Below are 16553 nucleotides of genomic sequence, written 5' to 3'. Positions count from 1 at the left end.
CAAGGTCTCCCTAGGATGACATGTGTCGCATGCATAGGCACAACATCACACACAACCTCATCTATGTAATTGCCAATAGAGAAAGGAATACGTACCTGTTTGTAGACACGTACCTCACTGATACGTTCCTCGATCAACTTGTTTCGAGACACGTAGCACGTTTGCCCAAGGATCTAGCAAGGTTGTCCAACGCTTGGATTGCGGGACCTAGAATCAAACGGACGACACGATTTGATGTAGGTGGTAGACGACACTCCGATGAAGGTGAATACTCCAGGGGAATAGGTCGGATGAACAATCGAGGACAGGACGCAAGATTGCTCAATAACCCTTGCCAAAGCAAGTTAAAGTGCTCGAACTCTCTTCTTGGAAGAAGGAACGAATTAAACCAATTTTATTGATAAAACGACTACCCTAAAACCTTACAAAGCAAGCCTATTTATAGGCCAAAGTGACTAAGAAAACCTAAGGAAACAATGGCAAAGAGTTCGGTCATCTTGGTGTCCAAGATGGGCCGGCCCAATGAGCTATGAAGACAAATTAATCCAATCTATCAAATACTAAGGCTAAGGCCCTATAGGGCCGGTCCTCTTGAAGGCCCACTTGAGTCCTCGTGGGCTTGGATCATGGTGCAAATGGCTTGATTGTCTCTCTCTAAGCCCTCAATATCTTTGTGAACTCCATGTTGGTCTTGGACGACTCGAACCAGGGCTTGGAGTGATTCTTTGAAGAGCTTGGCCCGTGCACGTGTGACTGGGCCCGATGGAACTCGGACTGGGTCATTGCGTGGGCCGAGACTCGTGCACACATCAGTCCCCTCCTCTTGAGAAGGATTTGCCCTCAAATCTGGATCCTCCTCGTCAAGAAATGGGCTTAGGTCCGCGACGTTGAAGGTTGCACTAACATTGTACTCCCCAGGTAGCTCCAACTTGTATGCGTTGTCATTGACTCGTTGGAGTACCCGAAATGGTCCATCACCTCTTGGGGACAATTTGCTTTGGCGTTGCTTGGGAAATCGCTCTTTCCTCAAGTGTAGCCAAACCCAATCTCCAGGCTCAAAAATCATCTTGCGACGGTGCTTGTTGGCTTGCTGGGTGTATTGCTGCGTACGCTTCTCAATGTTTGCTCGCACGGCCTCATGTAACCTGCGCACAGAATCAGCTTTCTTTTTCCCATCTAAGCTTGTGTGCTCAGAGGAAGGTAAGGGCACCAAATCAAGGGGGGTGACGGGGTTGAAGCCATAAACAATCTCAAAGGGGGAGTATTGTGTGGCACTATGCACAGTTCGATTGTAGGCGAATTCAACATGAGGGAGGCACTCTTCCCAAGTCATAAGATTCTTTTTAATCAAGGCCCGAAGTAGAGTGCCAAGTGTGCGATTGACAACTTCAGTTTGTCCATCGCTTTGTGGATGACTAGTGGTGGAGAATAATAACCTAGTGCCCAGTTTGGACCACAAAGTCTTCCAAAAGTAACTCAAGAATTTCACATCTCTATCACTGACAATAGTTTTAGGCAGGCCATGCAGACGGACAATTTCTTTGAAGAACAGATTAGCAATATGAGATGCATCGTCAGTTTTGTGGCAAGGAATAAAATGAGCCATCTTAGAGAATCTATCAACCACAACAAAGATGGAGTCATTACCCCTTGTTGATCTAGGCAATCCTAATACAAAGTCCATAGACAAATCAACCCAAGGATGGTGAGGGATAGGTAATGGGGTATACAAGCCATATGGATTTGTCTTAGACTTTGCCTTGTGACAAGTAGCACATCTACCAACCATGCGTTCAACATCTCTACGCATATGAGGCCAGTAAAAGTGCTCTTGCAACATGGCCAGAGTCTTGGTGATGCCAAAGTGGCCCATGAGACCACCACTATGTGCCTCTCGAATCAAAAGATCACGAATGGAAGAATTAGGTACACACAGTTTATATACATGGAATAGAAATCCATCATGCAAGAAGTATTTTCCATGCGGGTTCTTAACACAAGCAACATAGATATCACCAAAGTCATGATCATTTGTGAAGAGTTCCTTAACCAATGCGAACCCTAGTAACTTGGTATCCAGAAGGGCAAGCAACGAATGTCTACGTGATAATGCATCAGCCACTACATTCGTTTTGCCAGTCTTATACTTAATGACATACGAAAAGGTGTCAATGAAGCTTACCCATTTGGCATGTCGCTTGCTTAACTTGGGTTGTCCCTTGAGGTACTTCAATGACTCATGATCAGTGTGTATCACGAACTCCCGAGGGCGAAGATAGTGTTGCCAAGTCTCCAAAGCCCTCACTAATGCGTACAACTCCTTGTCGTACGTGGGGTAGTTTAATGCAGCTCCCCCCAGTTTCTCACTAAAGAAGCCACAAGGCCTCTTGTCTTGCATGAGGACCGCTCCAATACCTACACCAGAAGCATCACATTCAATTTCAAAAGTCTTGTGAAAATTTGGTAATGCTAACACAGGCGCATGTGTGAGTGTGTCCTTGAGGGCGAGAAATGCTTGTTCTTGTGATTCTCCCCAGTGGAACTTGTCATTCTTCTTTGTCACGGCGGTCAACGGGGCGGCAATGGTGCTAAAATCTTTGACAAAGCGCCGGTAAAAGCCCGCCAATCCAAGAAAGCTGCGCACGTCAGGGACGGACGTGGGAGTTGGCCATTGCTCGATGGCCTCAATCTTGGATTTGTCCACCTTGATGCCCTGCGAACTTACCACATAGCCTAAAAACACAAGCTCGTTAGTACAAAAGGTGCACTTCTTGAGGTTGGCGTAAAGACGCGCCTGTCGAAGTGTCTCAAGAACTATTCTCACATGCTCTAGGTGCTCATGCTCACTACGACTATAGATCAGGATGTCATCAAAGTAAACAATGACAGACTTGCCAATAAAGTGTCTCAACACATGGTTCATTAGTCGCATGAAGGTGCTAGGGGCATTAGTTAAGCCAAAAGGCATGACTAGCCACTCATAGAGACCATGTTTGGTTTTGAAGGCTGTTTTCCACTCGTCGCATTCTTTCATCCGAATTTGATGATAGCCGCTCCTTAAGTCTATTTTGGTGAAAATAATGGCACCATCGAGTTCATCAAGCATATCATCAAGTCTAGGAATGGGATGACGATATTTGACAGTGATAGTGTTCACAGCCCGACAGTCAGTGCACATGCGCCAAGTACCGTCCTTTTTGGGAACAAGTATCACAGGCACAGCGCAAGGACTTAGACTTTCCTTTACCCAACCCTTACCTAAGAGGCCATCAACTTGCCTTTGAAGCTCCTTGGTCTCCTCAGGGCCCATGCGGTAGGCAGGTTTGTTGGGCAATGGTGCTCCAGGAATGAGGTCGATTTGGTGTTCAATTCCCCGAATGGGTGGTAAGCCATCAGGGACCTCGTCAGGGAAAACATCCCCAAATTCTTGCAAAAGAGCAACTATGCTCGCAGGCAACGCCTTGTCGAGCTCAGCAACATCCAAGAGCACATGCTTGCAAATCATGAGAAGTATAGGCTGATTAGAGTTCACCACTTTTCTAACATCTTTAGCCTTAATAATCATGTTGTGCTTCCTAGTGGTAGGTGCGGTAGGTGATTTGTCATGTATACCCCTAGGTGTGCTCCCTTGACCCTTGGTTGATGGCTCACTCGTAGACGTGGAGCCTTTACCAGGGTCGACTGCCTTTAGTTTCCTCCTTTGACGGTCTTGTTCACACTCCCTTTGCAATAGTAGTTGGTCCTCATAAACTTGTGCAGGTGTGAGAGGTGTAAGGACCTTACGTTTGCCATCGTGCAAAAGGGTGTACTTATTTGCTCTTCCATCGAATGTGACGTGTTTGTCAAATTGCCAGGGCCTTCCCAAAATGATATGCGTAGCATGCATTGGTACTACGTTGCACACGATTTCATCAGTGTAAGTACCAATTGAAAAGGGAATGCGTACCTGTTTGAAGACTCGTACCTCACCATCCTCACTTAGCCATTGGAGGCGGTAAGGATTTGGATGCCTGGTAGTGGGGAGTCCTAGACTCTCAACCATGAGCAAACTGGCCACGTTCGTGCAACTCCCACCGTCGATGATGAGACTACACACCTTGTCGCCTATCTTACAGCGGGTGTAGAAAAGGTTTTCGCGTTGTAGCTGCTCGTCCTCCTTAACGCGGGCGGTTAGCACTCGCCGTGCCACCAAGCAACCTACTTCTCCTCGTGTAGGCGAGCAAGCCTCCCCAGCTGACTCCTCTTCTAGGCAGTCGTCTTCGACCAGTTCGGGCATCTCCTCACATTCGTCATCATCAGACACGATTTCGCCATTGTGAGTGATGAGCATGACCCGTTGGTTTGGGCACTGAGATTGAATATGTCCAAACCCTTGGCACTTGAAGCACTTGATGTCCCTACTCCTAGTCTTAGGAGTCTCATGCGGTGCCTTTGAAGTGGACCTGGATGCATCGGAAACCTTGTTAGGGGTAGAATAAGAATGGCGGTTAGAGGTTTTACCTTGGATTCGGTTAGAAGAGGTTGGTGCTGCCGCATTTCCAACTTCGTGGGTCGCCCTTCGTGGTTGGTTGCCCCTCCATGAAGTGGTGTTAGAAGTTTGGAACGTACGTACTCCGCGTCTTAGTTTCTTCCCCCGCTCGGCCTTAATAGCGAGTTCTAGAAGGCCGTGCATGTCCAAGTAATGTTGGAGCTCCAAGGCTTCTTGAAGGTCAGGATTGAGACCTCTAAGAAACCGAGCCATCGTGGCCTCATTGTCTTCTTGAATGTTGGCCCTCATCATGGCCATCTCAATTTCTTTGTGGTAGTCCTCCAAACTCATGTTTGGTTTTGAACGCCGTTTTCCACTCATCGCCTTCTTTCATCCTAATTTGATGATAGCCACTCCTTAAATCGATTTTGGTGAAAATGATAGCACCATCGAGTTCATCAAGCATATCATCAAGTCTAGGAATGGGATGATGATATTTGCATTTACAGCCCTACAGTCAGTGCACATGCGCCAAGTACCATCCTTTTTGGGGGAAAGTATCATAGGCACAACACAAGGATTTAAACTCTGTTTTACCCAACCCTTACCTAAGAGGCCATCAACTTGCCTTTGAAGCTCTTTTGTCTCCTCAGGACCCATGCGGTAAACCGGTTTGTTGGGTAGGGGTGCTCCCGGAATCAGTCTATTTGATGCTCAATCCCTCGAATGGGTGGTAAACCATCAGGGACCTCATCAGGGAATACATCCTCGAATTCCTGCAAAAGAGCAACCATGCTCGAAGGCAATGCCTTATTGAGCTCAGCAACATCTAAGAGCACATGCTTGCAAATCATGAGAAGTATAGGCTGATCAGAATTTATAACCTTTCTAACATCCTTAGCCTTAATGATCATGTTTTGCTTCCTAGTGGGTGGTTTAATGGGTGAATGATCATGCGTATCACCAGGTGTGCCCACTTGACCCTTGGTCGAATGCTCACTTGTAGAAGTGGAGCATTTGCCAGGACCGGCCGCCTTTTGTTTCCTCTTTTGGCGGTCTTGTTCACACTCTCTTTGTAACTTAAGTTGGTCCACATACACTTGGGCAGGTGTGAGTGGTGTGAGGACCAGGCATTTTCCATTGTGCAAGAGAGTGTATTTATTTGCTCGTTCATCAAACGTGACGGATTTGTCAAATTGCCAAGGTCTCCCTAGGATGACATGTGTCGCATGCATAGGCACAACATCACACACAACCTCATCTATGTAATTGCCAATAGAGAAAGGAATACGTACCTGTTTGTAGACACGTACCTCACTGATACGTTCCTCGATCAACTTGTTTCGAGACACGTAGCACGTTTGCCCAAGGATCTAGCAAGGTTGTCCAACGCTTGGATTGCGGGACCTAGAATCAAACGGACGACACGATTTGATGTAGGTGGTAGACGACACTCCGATGAAGGTGAATACTCCAGGGGAATAGGTCGGATGAACAATCGAGGACAGGACGCAAGATTGCTCAATAACCCTTGCCAAAGCAAGTTAAAGTGCTCGAACTCTCTTCTTGGAAGAAGGAACGAATTAAACCAATTTTATTGATAAAACGACTACCCTAAAACCTTACAAAGCAAGCCTATTTATAGGCCAAAGTGACTAAGAAAACCTAAGGAAACAATGGCAAAGAGTTCGGTCATCTTGGTGTCCAAGATGGGCCGGCCCAATGAGCTATGAAGACAAATTAATCCAATCTATCAAATACTAAGGCTAAGGCCCTATAGGGCCGGTCCTCTTGAAGGCCCACTTGAGTCCTCGTGGGCTTGGATCATGGTGCAAATGGCTTGATTGTCTCTCTCTAAGCCCTCAATATCTTTGTGAACTCCATGTTGGTCTTGGACGACTCGAACCAGGGCTTGGAGTGATTCTTTGAAGAGCTTGGCCCGTGCACGTGTGACTGGGCCCGATGGAACTCGGACTGGGTCATTGCGTGGGCCGAGACTCGTGCACACATCAGTCCCCTCCTCTTGAGAAGGATTTGCCCTCAAATCTGGATCCTCCTCGTCAAGAAATGGGCTTAGGTCCGCGACGTTGAAGGTTGCACTAACATTGTACTCCCCAGGTAGCTCCAACTTGTATGCGTTGTCATTGACTCGTTGGAGTACCCGAAATGGTCCATCACCTCTTGGGGACAATTTGCTTTGGCGTTGCTTGGGAAATCGCTCTTTCCTCAAGTGTAGCCAAACCCAATCTCCAGGCTCAAAAATCATCTTGCGACGGTGCTTGTTGGCTTGCTGGGTGTATTGCTGCGTACGCTTCTCAATGTTTGCTCGCACGGCCTCATGTAACCTGCGCACAGAATCAGCTTTCTTTTTCCCATCTAAGCTTGTGTGCTCAGAGGAAGGTAAGGGCACCAAATCAAGGGGGGTGACGGGGTTGAAGCCATAAACAATCTCAAAGGGGGAGTATTGTGTGGCACTATGCACAGTTCGATTGTAGGCGAATTCAACATGAGGGAGGCACTCTTCCCAAGTCTTAAGATTCTTTTTAATCAAGGCCCGAAGTAGAGTGCCAAGTGTGCGATTGACAACTTCAGTTTGTCCATCGCTTTGTGGATGACTAGTGGTGGAGAATAATAACCTAGTGCCCAGTTTGGACCACAAAGTCTTCCAAAAGTAACTCAAGAATTTCACATCTCTATCACTGACAATAGTTTTAGGCAGGCCATGCAGACGGACAATTTCTTTGAAGAACAGATTAGCAATATGAGATGCATCGTCAGTTTTGTGGCAAGGAATAAAATGAGCCATCTTAGAGAATCTATCAACCACAACAAAGATGGAGTCATTACCCCTTGTTGATCTAGGCAATCCTAATACAAAGTCCATAGACAAATCAACCCAAGGATGGTGAGGGATAGGTAATGGGGTATACAAGCCATATGGATTTGTCTTAGACTTTGCCTTGTGACAAGTAGCACATCTACCAACCATGCGTTCAACATCTCTACGCATATGAGGCCAGTAAAAGTGCTCTTGCAACATGGCCAGAGTCTTGGTGATGCCAAAGTGGCCCATGAGACCACCACTATGTGCCTCTCGAATCAAAAGATCACGAATGGAAGAATTAGGTACACACAGTTTATCTACATGGAATAGAAATCCATCATGCAAGAAGTATTTTCCATGCAGGTTCTTAACACAAGCAACATAGATATCACCAAAGTCATGATCATTTGTGTAGAGTTCCTTAACCAATGCGAACCCTAGTAACTTGGCATCCAGAAGGGCAAGCAACGAATGTCTACGTGATAATGCATCAGCCACTACATTCGTTTTGCCAGTCTTATACTTAATGACATACGAAAAGGTGTCAATGAAGCTTACCCATTTGGCATGTCGCTTGCTTAACTTGGGTTGTCCCTTGAGGTACTTCAATGACTCGTGATCAGTGTGTATCACGAACTCCCGAGGGCGAAGATAGTGTTGCCAAGTCTCCAAAGCCCTCACTAATGCGTACAACTCCTTGTCGTACGTGGGGTAGTTTAATGCAGCTCCCCCCAGTTTCTCACTAAAGAAGCCACAAGGCCTCTTGTCTTGCATGAGGACCGCTCCAATACCTACACCAGAAGCATCACATTCAATTTCAAAAGTCTTGTGAAAATTTGGTAATGCTAACACAGGCGCATGTGTGAGTGTGTCCTTGAGGGCGAGAAATGCTTGTTCTTGTGATTCTCCCCAGTGGAACTTGTCATTCTTCTTTGTCACGGCGGTCAACGGGGCGGCAATGGTGCTAAAATCTTTGACAAAGCGCCGGTAAAAGCCCGCCAATCCAAGAAAGCTGCGCACGTCAGGGACGGACGTGGGAGTTGGCCATTGCTCGATGGCCTCAATCTTGGATTTGTCCACCTTGATGCCCTGCGAACTTACCACATAGCCTAAAAACACAAGCTCGTTAGTACAAAAGGTGCACTTCTTGAGGTTGGCGTAAAGACGCGCCTGTCGAAGTGTCTCAAGAACTATTCTCACATGCTCTAGGTGCTCATGCTCACTACGACTATAGATCAGGATGTCATCAAAGTAAACAATGACAGACTTGCCAATAAAGTGTCTCAACACATGGTTCATTAGTCGCATGAAGGTGCTAGGGGCATTAGTTAAGCCAAAAGGCATGACTAGCCACTCATAGAGACCATGTTTGGTTTTGAAGGCTGTTTTCCACTCGTCGCCTTCTTTCATCCGAATTTGATGATAGCCGCTCCTTAAGTCTATTTTGGTGAAAATAATGGCACCATCGAGTTCATCAAGCATATCATCAAGTCTAGGAATGGGATGACGATATTTGACAGTGATAGCGTTCACAGCCCGACAGTCAGTGCACATGCGCCAAGTACCGTCCTTTTTGGGAACAAGTATCACAGGCACAGCGCAAGGACTTAGACTTTCCTTTACCCAACCCTTACCTAAGAGGCCATCAACTTGCCTTTGAAGCTCCTTGGTCTCCTCAGGGCCCATGCGGTAGGCAGGTTTGTTGGGCAATGGTGCTCCAGGAATGAGGTCGATTTGGTGTTCAATTCCCCGAACGGGTGGTAAGCCATCAGGGACCTCGTCAGGGAAAACATCCCCAAATTCTTGCAAAAGAGCAACTATGCTCGCAGGCAACGCCTTGTCGAGCTCAGCAACATCCAAGAGCACATGCTTGCAAATCATGAGAAGTATAGGCTGATTAGAGTTCACCACTTTTCTAACATCTTTAGCCTTAATAATCATGTTGTGCTTCCTAGTGGTAGGTGCGGTAGGTGATTTGTCATGTATACCCCTAGGTGTGCTCCCTTGACCCTTGGTTGATGGCTCACTCGTAGACGTGGAGCCTTTACCAGGGTCGACTGCCTTTAGTTTCCTCCTTTGACGGTCTTGTTCACACTCCCTTTGCAATAGTAGTTGGTCCTCATAAACTTGTGCAGGTGTGAGAGGTGTAAGGACCTTACGTTTGCCATCGTGCAAAAGGGTGTACTTATTTGCTCTTCCATCGAATGTGACGTGTTTGTCAAATTGCCAGGGCCTTCCCAAAATGATATGCGTAGCATGCATTGGTACTACGTTGCACACGATTTCATCAGTGTAAGTACCAATTGAAAAGGGAATGCGTACCTGTTTGAAGACTCGTACCTCACCATCCTCACTTAGCCATTGGAGGCGGTAAGGATTTGGATGCCTGGTAGTGGGGAGTCCTAGACTCTCAACCATGAGCAAACTGGCCACGTTCGTGCAACTCCCACCGTCGATGATGAGACTACACACCTTGTCGCCTATCTTACAGCGGGTGTAGAAAAGGTTTTCGCGTTGTAGCTGCTCGTCCTCCTTAACGCGGGCGGTTAGCACTCGCCGTGCCACCAAGCAACCTACTTCTCCTCGTGTAGGCGAGCAAGCCTCCCCAGCTGACTCCTCTTCTAGGCAGTCGTCTTCGACCAGTTCGGGCATCTCCTCACATTCGTCATCATCAGACACGATTTCGCCATTGTGAGTGATGAGCATGACCCGTTGGTTTGGGCACTGAGATTGAATATGTCCAAACCCTTGGCACTTGAAGCACTTGATGTCCCTACTCCTAGTCTTAGGAGTCTCATGCGGTGCCTTTGAAGTGGACCTGGATGCATCGGAAACCTTGTTAGGGGTAGAATAGGAATGGCGGTTAGAGGTGTTACCTTGGATTCGGTTAGAAGAGGTTGGTGCTGCCGCATTTCCAACTTCGTGGGTCGCCCTTCGTGGTTGGTTGCCCCTCCATGAAGTGGTGTTAGAAGTTTGGAACGTACGTACTCCGCGTCTTAGTTTCTTCCCCCGCTCGGCCTTAATAGCGAGTTCTAGAAGGCCGTGCATGTCCAAGTAATGTTGGAGCTCCAAGGCTTCTTGAAGGTCAGGATTGAGACCTCTAAGAAACCGAGCCATCGTGGCCTCATTGTCTTCTTGAATGTTGGCCCTCATCATGGCCATCTCAATTTCTTTGTGGTAGTCCTCCAAACTCATGTTTGGTTTTGAACGCCGTTTTCCACTCATCGCCTTCTTTCATCCTAATTTGATGATAGCCACTCCTTAAATCGATTTTGGTGAAAATGATAGCACCATCGAGTTCATCAAGCATATCATCAAGTCTAGGAATGGGATGATGATATTTGCATTTACAGCCCTACAGTCAGTGCACATGCGCCAAGTACCATCCTTTTTGGGGGAAAGTATCATAGGCACAACACAAGGATTTAAACTCTGTTTTACCCAACCCTTACCTAAGAGGCCATCAACTTGCCTTTGAAGCTCTTTTGTCTCCTCAGGACCCATGCGGTAAACCGGTTTGTTGGGTAGGGGTGCTCCCGGAATCAGTCTATTTGATGCTCAATCCCTCGAATGGGTGGTAAACCATCAGGGACCTCATCAGGGAATACATCCTCGAATTCCTGCAAAAGAGCAACCATGCTCGAAGGCAATGCCTTATTGAGCTCAGCAACATCTAAGAGCACATGCTTGCAAATCATGAGAAGTATAGGCTGATCAGAATTTATAACCTTTCTAACATCCTTAGCCTTAATGATCATGTTTTGCTTCCTAGTGGGTGGTTTAATGGGTGAATGATCATGCGTATCACCAGGTGTGCCCACTTGACCCTTGGTCGAATGCTCACTTGTAGAAGTGGAGCATTTGCCAGGATCGGCCGCCTTTTGTTTCCTCTTTTGGCGGTCTTGTTCACACTCTCTTTGTAACTTAAGTTGGTCCACATACACTTGGGCAGGTGTGAGTGGTGTGAGGACCAGGCATTTTCCATTGTGCAAGAGAGTGTATTTATTTGCTCGTTCATCAAACGTGACGGATTTGTCAAATTGCCAAGGTCTCCCTAGGATGACATGTGTCGCATGCATAGGCACAACATCACACACAACCTCATCTATGTAATTGCCAATAGAGAAAGGAATACGTACCTGTTTGTAGACACGTACCTCACTGATACGTTCCTCGATCAACTTGTTTCGAGACACGTAGCACGTTTGCCCAAAGATCTAGCAAGGTTGTCCAACGCTTAGATTGCGGGACCTAGAATCAAACGGACGACACGATTTGATGTAGGTGGTAGACGACACTCCGATGAAGGTGAATACTCCAGGGGAATAGGTTGGATGAACAATCGAGGACAGGACGCAAGATTGCTCAATAACCCTTGCCAAAGCAAGTTAAAGTGCTCGAACTCTCTTCTTGGAAGAAGGAACGAATTAAACCAATTTTATTGATAAAACGACTACCCTAAAACCTTACAAAGCAAGCCTATTTATAGGCCAAAGTGACTAAGAAAACCTAAGGAAACAATGGCAAAGAGTTCGGTCATCTTGGTGTCCAAGATGGGCCGGCCCAATGAGCTATGAAGACAAATTAATCCAATCTATCAAATACTAAGGCTAAGGCCCTATATGGCCGGTCCTCTTGAAGGCCCACTTGAGTCCTCGTGGGCTTGGATCATGGTGCAAATGGCTTGATTGTCTCTCTCTAAGCCCTCAATATCTTTGTGAACTCCATGTTGGTCTTGGACGACTCGAACCAGGGCTTGGAGTGATTCTTTGAAGAGCTTGGCCCGTGCACGTGTGACTGGGCCCGATGGAACTCGGACTGGGTCATTGCGTGGGCCGAGACTCGTGCACACATCAGTCCCCTCCTCTTGAGAAGGATTTGCCCTCAAATCTGGATCCTCCTCGTCAAGAAATGGGCTTAGGTCCGCGACGTTGAAGGTTGCACTAACATTGTACTCCCCAGGTAGCTCCAACTTGTATGCGTTGTCATTGACTCGTTGGAGTACCCGAAATGGTCCATCACCTCTTGGGGACAATTTGCTTTGGCGTTGCTTGGGAAATCGCTCTTTCCTCAAGTGTAGCCAAACCCAATCTCCAGGCTCAAAAATCATCTTGCGACGGTGCTTGTTGGCTTGCTGGGTGTATTGCTGCGTACGCTTCTCAATGTTTGCTCGCACGGCCTCATGTAACCTGCGCACAGAATCAGCTTTCTTTTTCCCATCTAAGCTTGTGTGCTCAGAGGAAGGTAAGGGCACCAAATCAAGGGGGGTGACGGGGTTGAAGCCATAAACAATCTCAAAGGGGGAGTATTGTGTGGCACTATGCACAGTTCGATTGTAGGCGAATTCAACATGAGGGAGGCACTCTTCCCAAGTCTTAAGATTCTTTTTAATCAAGGCCCGAAGTAGAGTGCCAAGTGTGCGATTGACAACTTCAGTTTGTCCATCGCTTTGTGGATGACTAGTGGTGGAGAATAATAACCTAGTGCCCAGTTTGGACCACAAAGTCTTCCAAAAGTAACTCAAGAATTTCACATCTCTATCACTGACAATAGTTTTAGGCAGGCCATGCAGAAGGACAATTTCTTTGAAGAACAGATTAGCAATATGAGATGCATCGTCAGTTTTGTGGCAAGGAATAAAATGAGCCATCTTAGAGAATCTATCAACCACAACAAAGATGGAGTCATTACCCCTTGTTGATCTAGGCAATCCTAATACAAAGTCCATAGACAAATCAACCCAAGGATGGTGAGGGATAGGTAATGGGGTATACAAGCCATATGGATTTGTCTTAGACTTTGCCTTGTGACAAGTAGCACATCTACCAACCATGCGTTCAACATCTCTACGCATATGAGGCCAGTAAAAGTGCTCTTGCAACATGGCCAGAGTCTTGGTGATGCCAAAGTGGCCCATGAGACCACCACTATGTGCCTCTCGAATCAAAAGATCACGAATGGAAGAATTAGGTACACACAGTTTATCTACATGGAATAGAAATCCATCATGCAAGAAGTATTTTCCATGCGGGTTCTTAACACAAGCAACATAGATATCACCAAAGTCATGATCATTTGTGTAGAGTTCCTTAACCAATGCGAACCCTAGTAACTTGGCATCCAGAAGGGCAAGCAACGAATGTCTACGTGATAATGCATCAGCCACTACATTCGTTTTGCCAGTCTTATACTTAATGACATACGAAAAGGTGTCAATGAAGCTTACCCATTTGGCATGTCGCTTGCTTAACTTGGGTTGTCCCTTGAGGTACTTCAATGACTCGTGATCAGTGTGTATCACGAACTCCCGAGGGCGAAGATAGTGTTGCCAAGTCTCCAAAGCCCTCACTAATGCGTACAACTCCTTGTCGTACGTGGGGTAGTGTAATGCAGCTCCCCCCAGTTTCTCACTAAAGAAGCCACAAGGCCTCTTGTCTTGCATGAGGACCGCTCCAATACCTACACCAGAAGCATCACATTCAATTTCAAAAGTCTTGTGAAAATTTGGTAATGCTAACACAGGCGCATGTGTGAGTGTGTCCTTGAGGGCGACAAATGCTTGTTCTTGTGATTCTCCCCAGTGGAACTTGTCATTCTTCTTTGTCACGGCGGTCAACGAGGCGGCAATGGTGCTAAAATCTTTGACAAAGCGCCGGTAAAAGCCCGCCAATCCAAGAAAGCTGCGCACGTCAGGGACGGACGTGGGAGTTGGCCATTGCTCGATGGCCTCAATCTTGGATTTGTCCACCTTGATGCCCTGCGAACTTACCACATAGCCTAAAAACACAAGCTCATTAGTACAAAAGGTGCACTTCTTGAGGTTGGCGTAAAGACGCGCCTGTCGAAGTGTCTCAAGAACTATTCTCACATGCTCTAGGTGCTCATGCTCACTACGACTATAGATCAGGATGTCATCAAAGTAAACAATGACAGACTTGCCAATAAAGTGTCTCAACACATGGTTCATTAGTCGCATGAAGGTGCTAGGGGCATTAGTTAAGCCAAAAGGCATGACTAGCCACTCATAGAGACCATGTTTGGTTTTGAAGGCTGTTTTCCACTCGTCGCCTTCTTTCATCCGAATTTGATGATAGCCGCTCCTTAAGTCTATTTTGGTGAAAATAATGGCACCATCGAGTTCATCAAGCATATCATCAAGTCTAGGAATGGGATGACGATATTTGACAGTGATAGCGTTCACAGCCCGACAGTCAGTGCACATGCGCCAAGTACCGTCCTTTTTGGGAACAAGTATCACAGGCACAGCGCAAGGACTTAGACTTTCCTTTACCCAACCCTTACCTAAGAGGCCATCAACTTGCCTTTGAAGCTCCTTGGTCTCCTCAGGGCCCATGCGGTAGGCAGGTTTGTTGGGCAATGGTGCTCCAGGAATGAGGTCGATTTGGTGTTCAATTCCCCGAATGGGTGGTAAGCCATCAGGGACCTCGTCAGGGAAAACATCCCCAAATTCTTGCAAAAGAGCAACTATGCTCGCAGGCAACGCCTTGTCGAGCTCAGCAACATCCAAGAGCACATGCTTGCAAATCATGAGAAGTATAGGCTGATTAGAGTTCACCACTTTTCTAACATCTTTAGCCTTAATAATCATGTTGTGCTTCCTAGTGGTAGGTGCGGTAGGTGATTTGTCATGTATACCCCTAGGTGTGCTCCCTTGACCCTTGGTTGATGGCTCACTCGTAGACGTGGAGCCTTTACCAGGGTCGACTGCCTTTAGTTTCCTCCTTTGACGGTCTTGTTCACACTCCCTTTGCAATAGTAGTTGGTCCTCATAAACTTGTGCAGGTGTGAGAGGTGTAAGGACCTTACGTTTGCCATCGTGCAAAAAGGTGTACTTATTTGCTCTTCCATCGAATGTGACGTGTTTGTCAAATTGCCAGGGCCTTCCCAAAATGATATGCGTAGCATGCATTGGTACTACGTTGCATGAAACGTTCTAGGTTTGAACCCTTATCATGGTACTTTGGGGACAATGGTTAGGTATGCCAGGTAGGAATCTCTAATATGGATGATTTACTCTTGAGACCGGCCGGCTCGAGTTGTGAATTGTCTTATTGTGAATTCTTGTACTTGGGTATCATATAGTGTGCTCTTACGTACATGTAATGGACCTGATTTGATATTACGCATGAGTAATATGACCTATATTTGGACTTGAATCCGGTGACTGTTTGAGAATGTGAATTGCTGGGTATAGGCTAGCCGAGTGAGTTCTTATTCGTACCTGTGCTCCTTGAACTTGAAGTAATTGACTCTATTTTTGAACTTATATGTTTGAACCCTGCTTCGACCTTATTTTTGAACTTATTTGTACTCGTGTGGTTGTAGATCGGCTACTATTCCTCTGTAGCGGTTGAACTAAAACTCTCTGGTGAGGCATTGCCTGTTGTGTTTCCAAACACCGCCAGGGATGAATTTCTTGAATTAAGACTCACTGGTGAAGTATAGCCGTTGTGCTAGCTTGTTGTGTTTCCAAGCACCGCCAGGGGTAAAATTTTCGACTTGAGAAATTTTTGACTTGAGACTTGCATTTTGAGAACATGAACAGGCTTTGTCTGGCTAGAGTGAGTACAAGAAATTAACGGGCACCTTGGGAAGTGGAGTAAGAAATCGGACGGGGGTGATTTTCAATGAGTGTGGGACGACAAGTCGCGTTTCTTTCATTTTGCCCTTGCATTGTTTCTACATGTCATTTACTTATGGTATGTTAATGCCTACATATATAGTACTTACTGCACTTGACTTTGTCTGACCTGAAATGTCCCTTGGTGTATATGGTACATTATATTGTGTATATTTTGCGTGACTTGTATATATACGTACACACTTTGATCTTGAACCATATTTTGTCCCAATTATAGAAACTATAAAACCATTAAATGGAGACTCGTGGTGGGGGTAGAGGACGAGGACAAGGAACCGAAGGGGTAACTAATGAAAATGCGAATACGCAAGCCGAAACCCAGGTAGCTACAGCCATACAGCGAATGGCTGATTTACTAGAACGAATGGTCAACCAACAGGGTCAAGGCCAAGTACAGCATCCTGGCAATCATGAAGGAGAGGACCGTGCCTTAGACGGTTCCAAAAATTTCTACCGCCAAAATTCTTGGGTGGACCTAGTCCTGATATAGCAGAGAGTTGGTTGGAGCGAATGTTAGACATTTTTGCTGCATTAGGATACTCAGAGGAACGGCAGATAGCTTTCGCCGTTTTTCAATTTGAGGGAGCGGCTCGTGCCTG

The 16553-nt window shown here is 46.4% G+C and overlaps 1 protein-coding gene across 1 annotated transcript in view; it reads right to left on the bottom strand.

The window, feature by feature from the left end:
• The window catches only part of LOC140006940 (uncharacterized), a 75804-nt gene extending 59651 nt beyond the window's left edge, over positions 1-16153 (bottom strand). The window contains exon 1 of the mRNA XM_072049616.1: positions 16138-16153. Within this exon, the coding sequence (XP_071905717.1) occupies positions 16138-16153 (16 nt within the window). The remainder of the gene's footprint in view (positions 1-16137) is intronic.
• Positions 16154-16553: the final 400 nt, after the last annotated feature.

Source organism: Coffea arabica, chromosome 5e (assembly GCF_036785885.1).
Source record: "Coffea arabica cultivar ET-39 chromosome 5e, Coffea Arabica ET-39 HiFi, whole genome shotgun sequence".
Classification (NCBI taxonomy): Eukaryota; Viridiplantae; Streptophyta; class Magnoliopsida; order Gentianales; family Rubiaceae; genus Coffea; species Coffea arabica.
The sequence above is the reverse complement of the archived record's forward strand: the minus strand, read 5'-3'. Positions and strand labels throughout refer to the sequence as shown.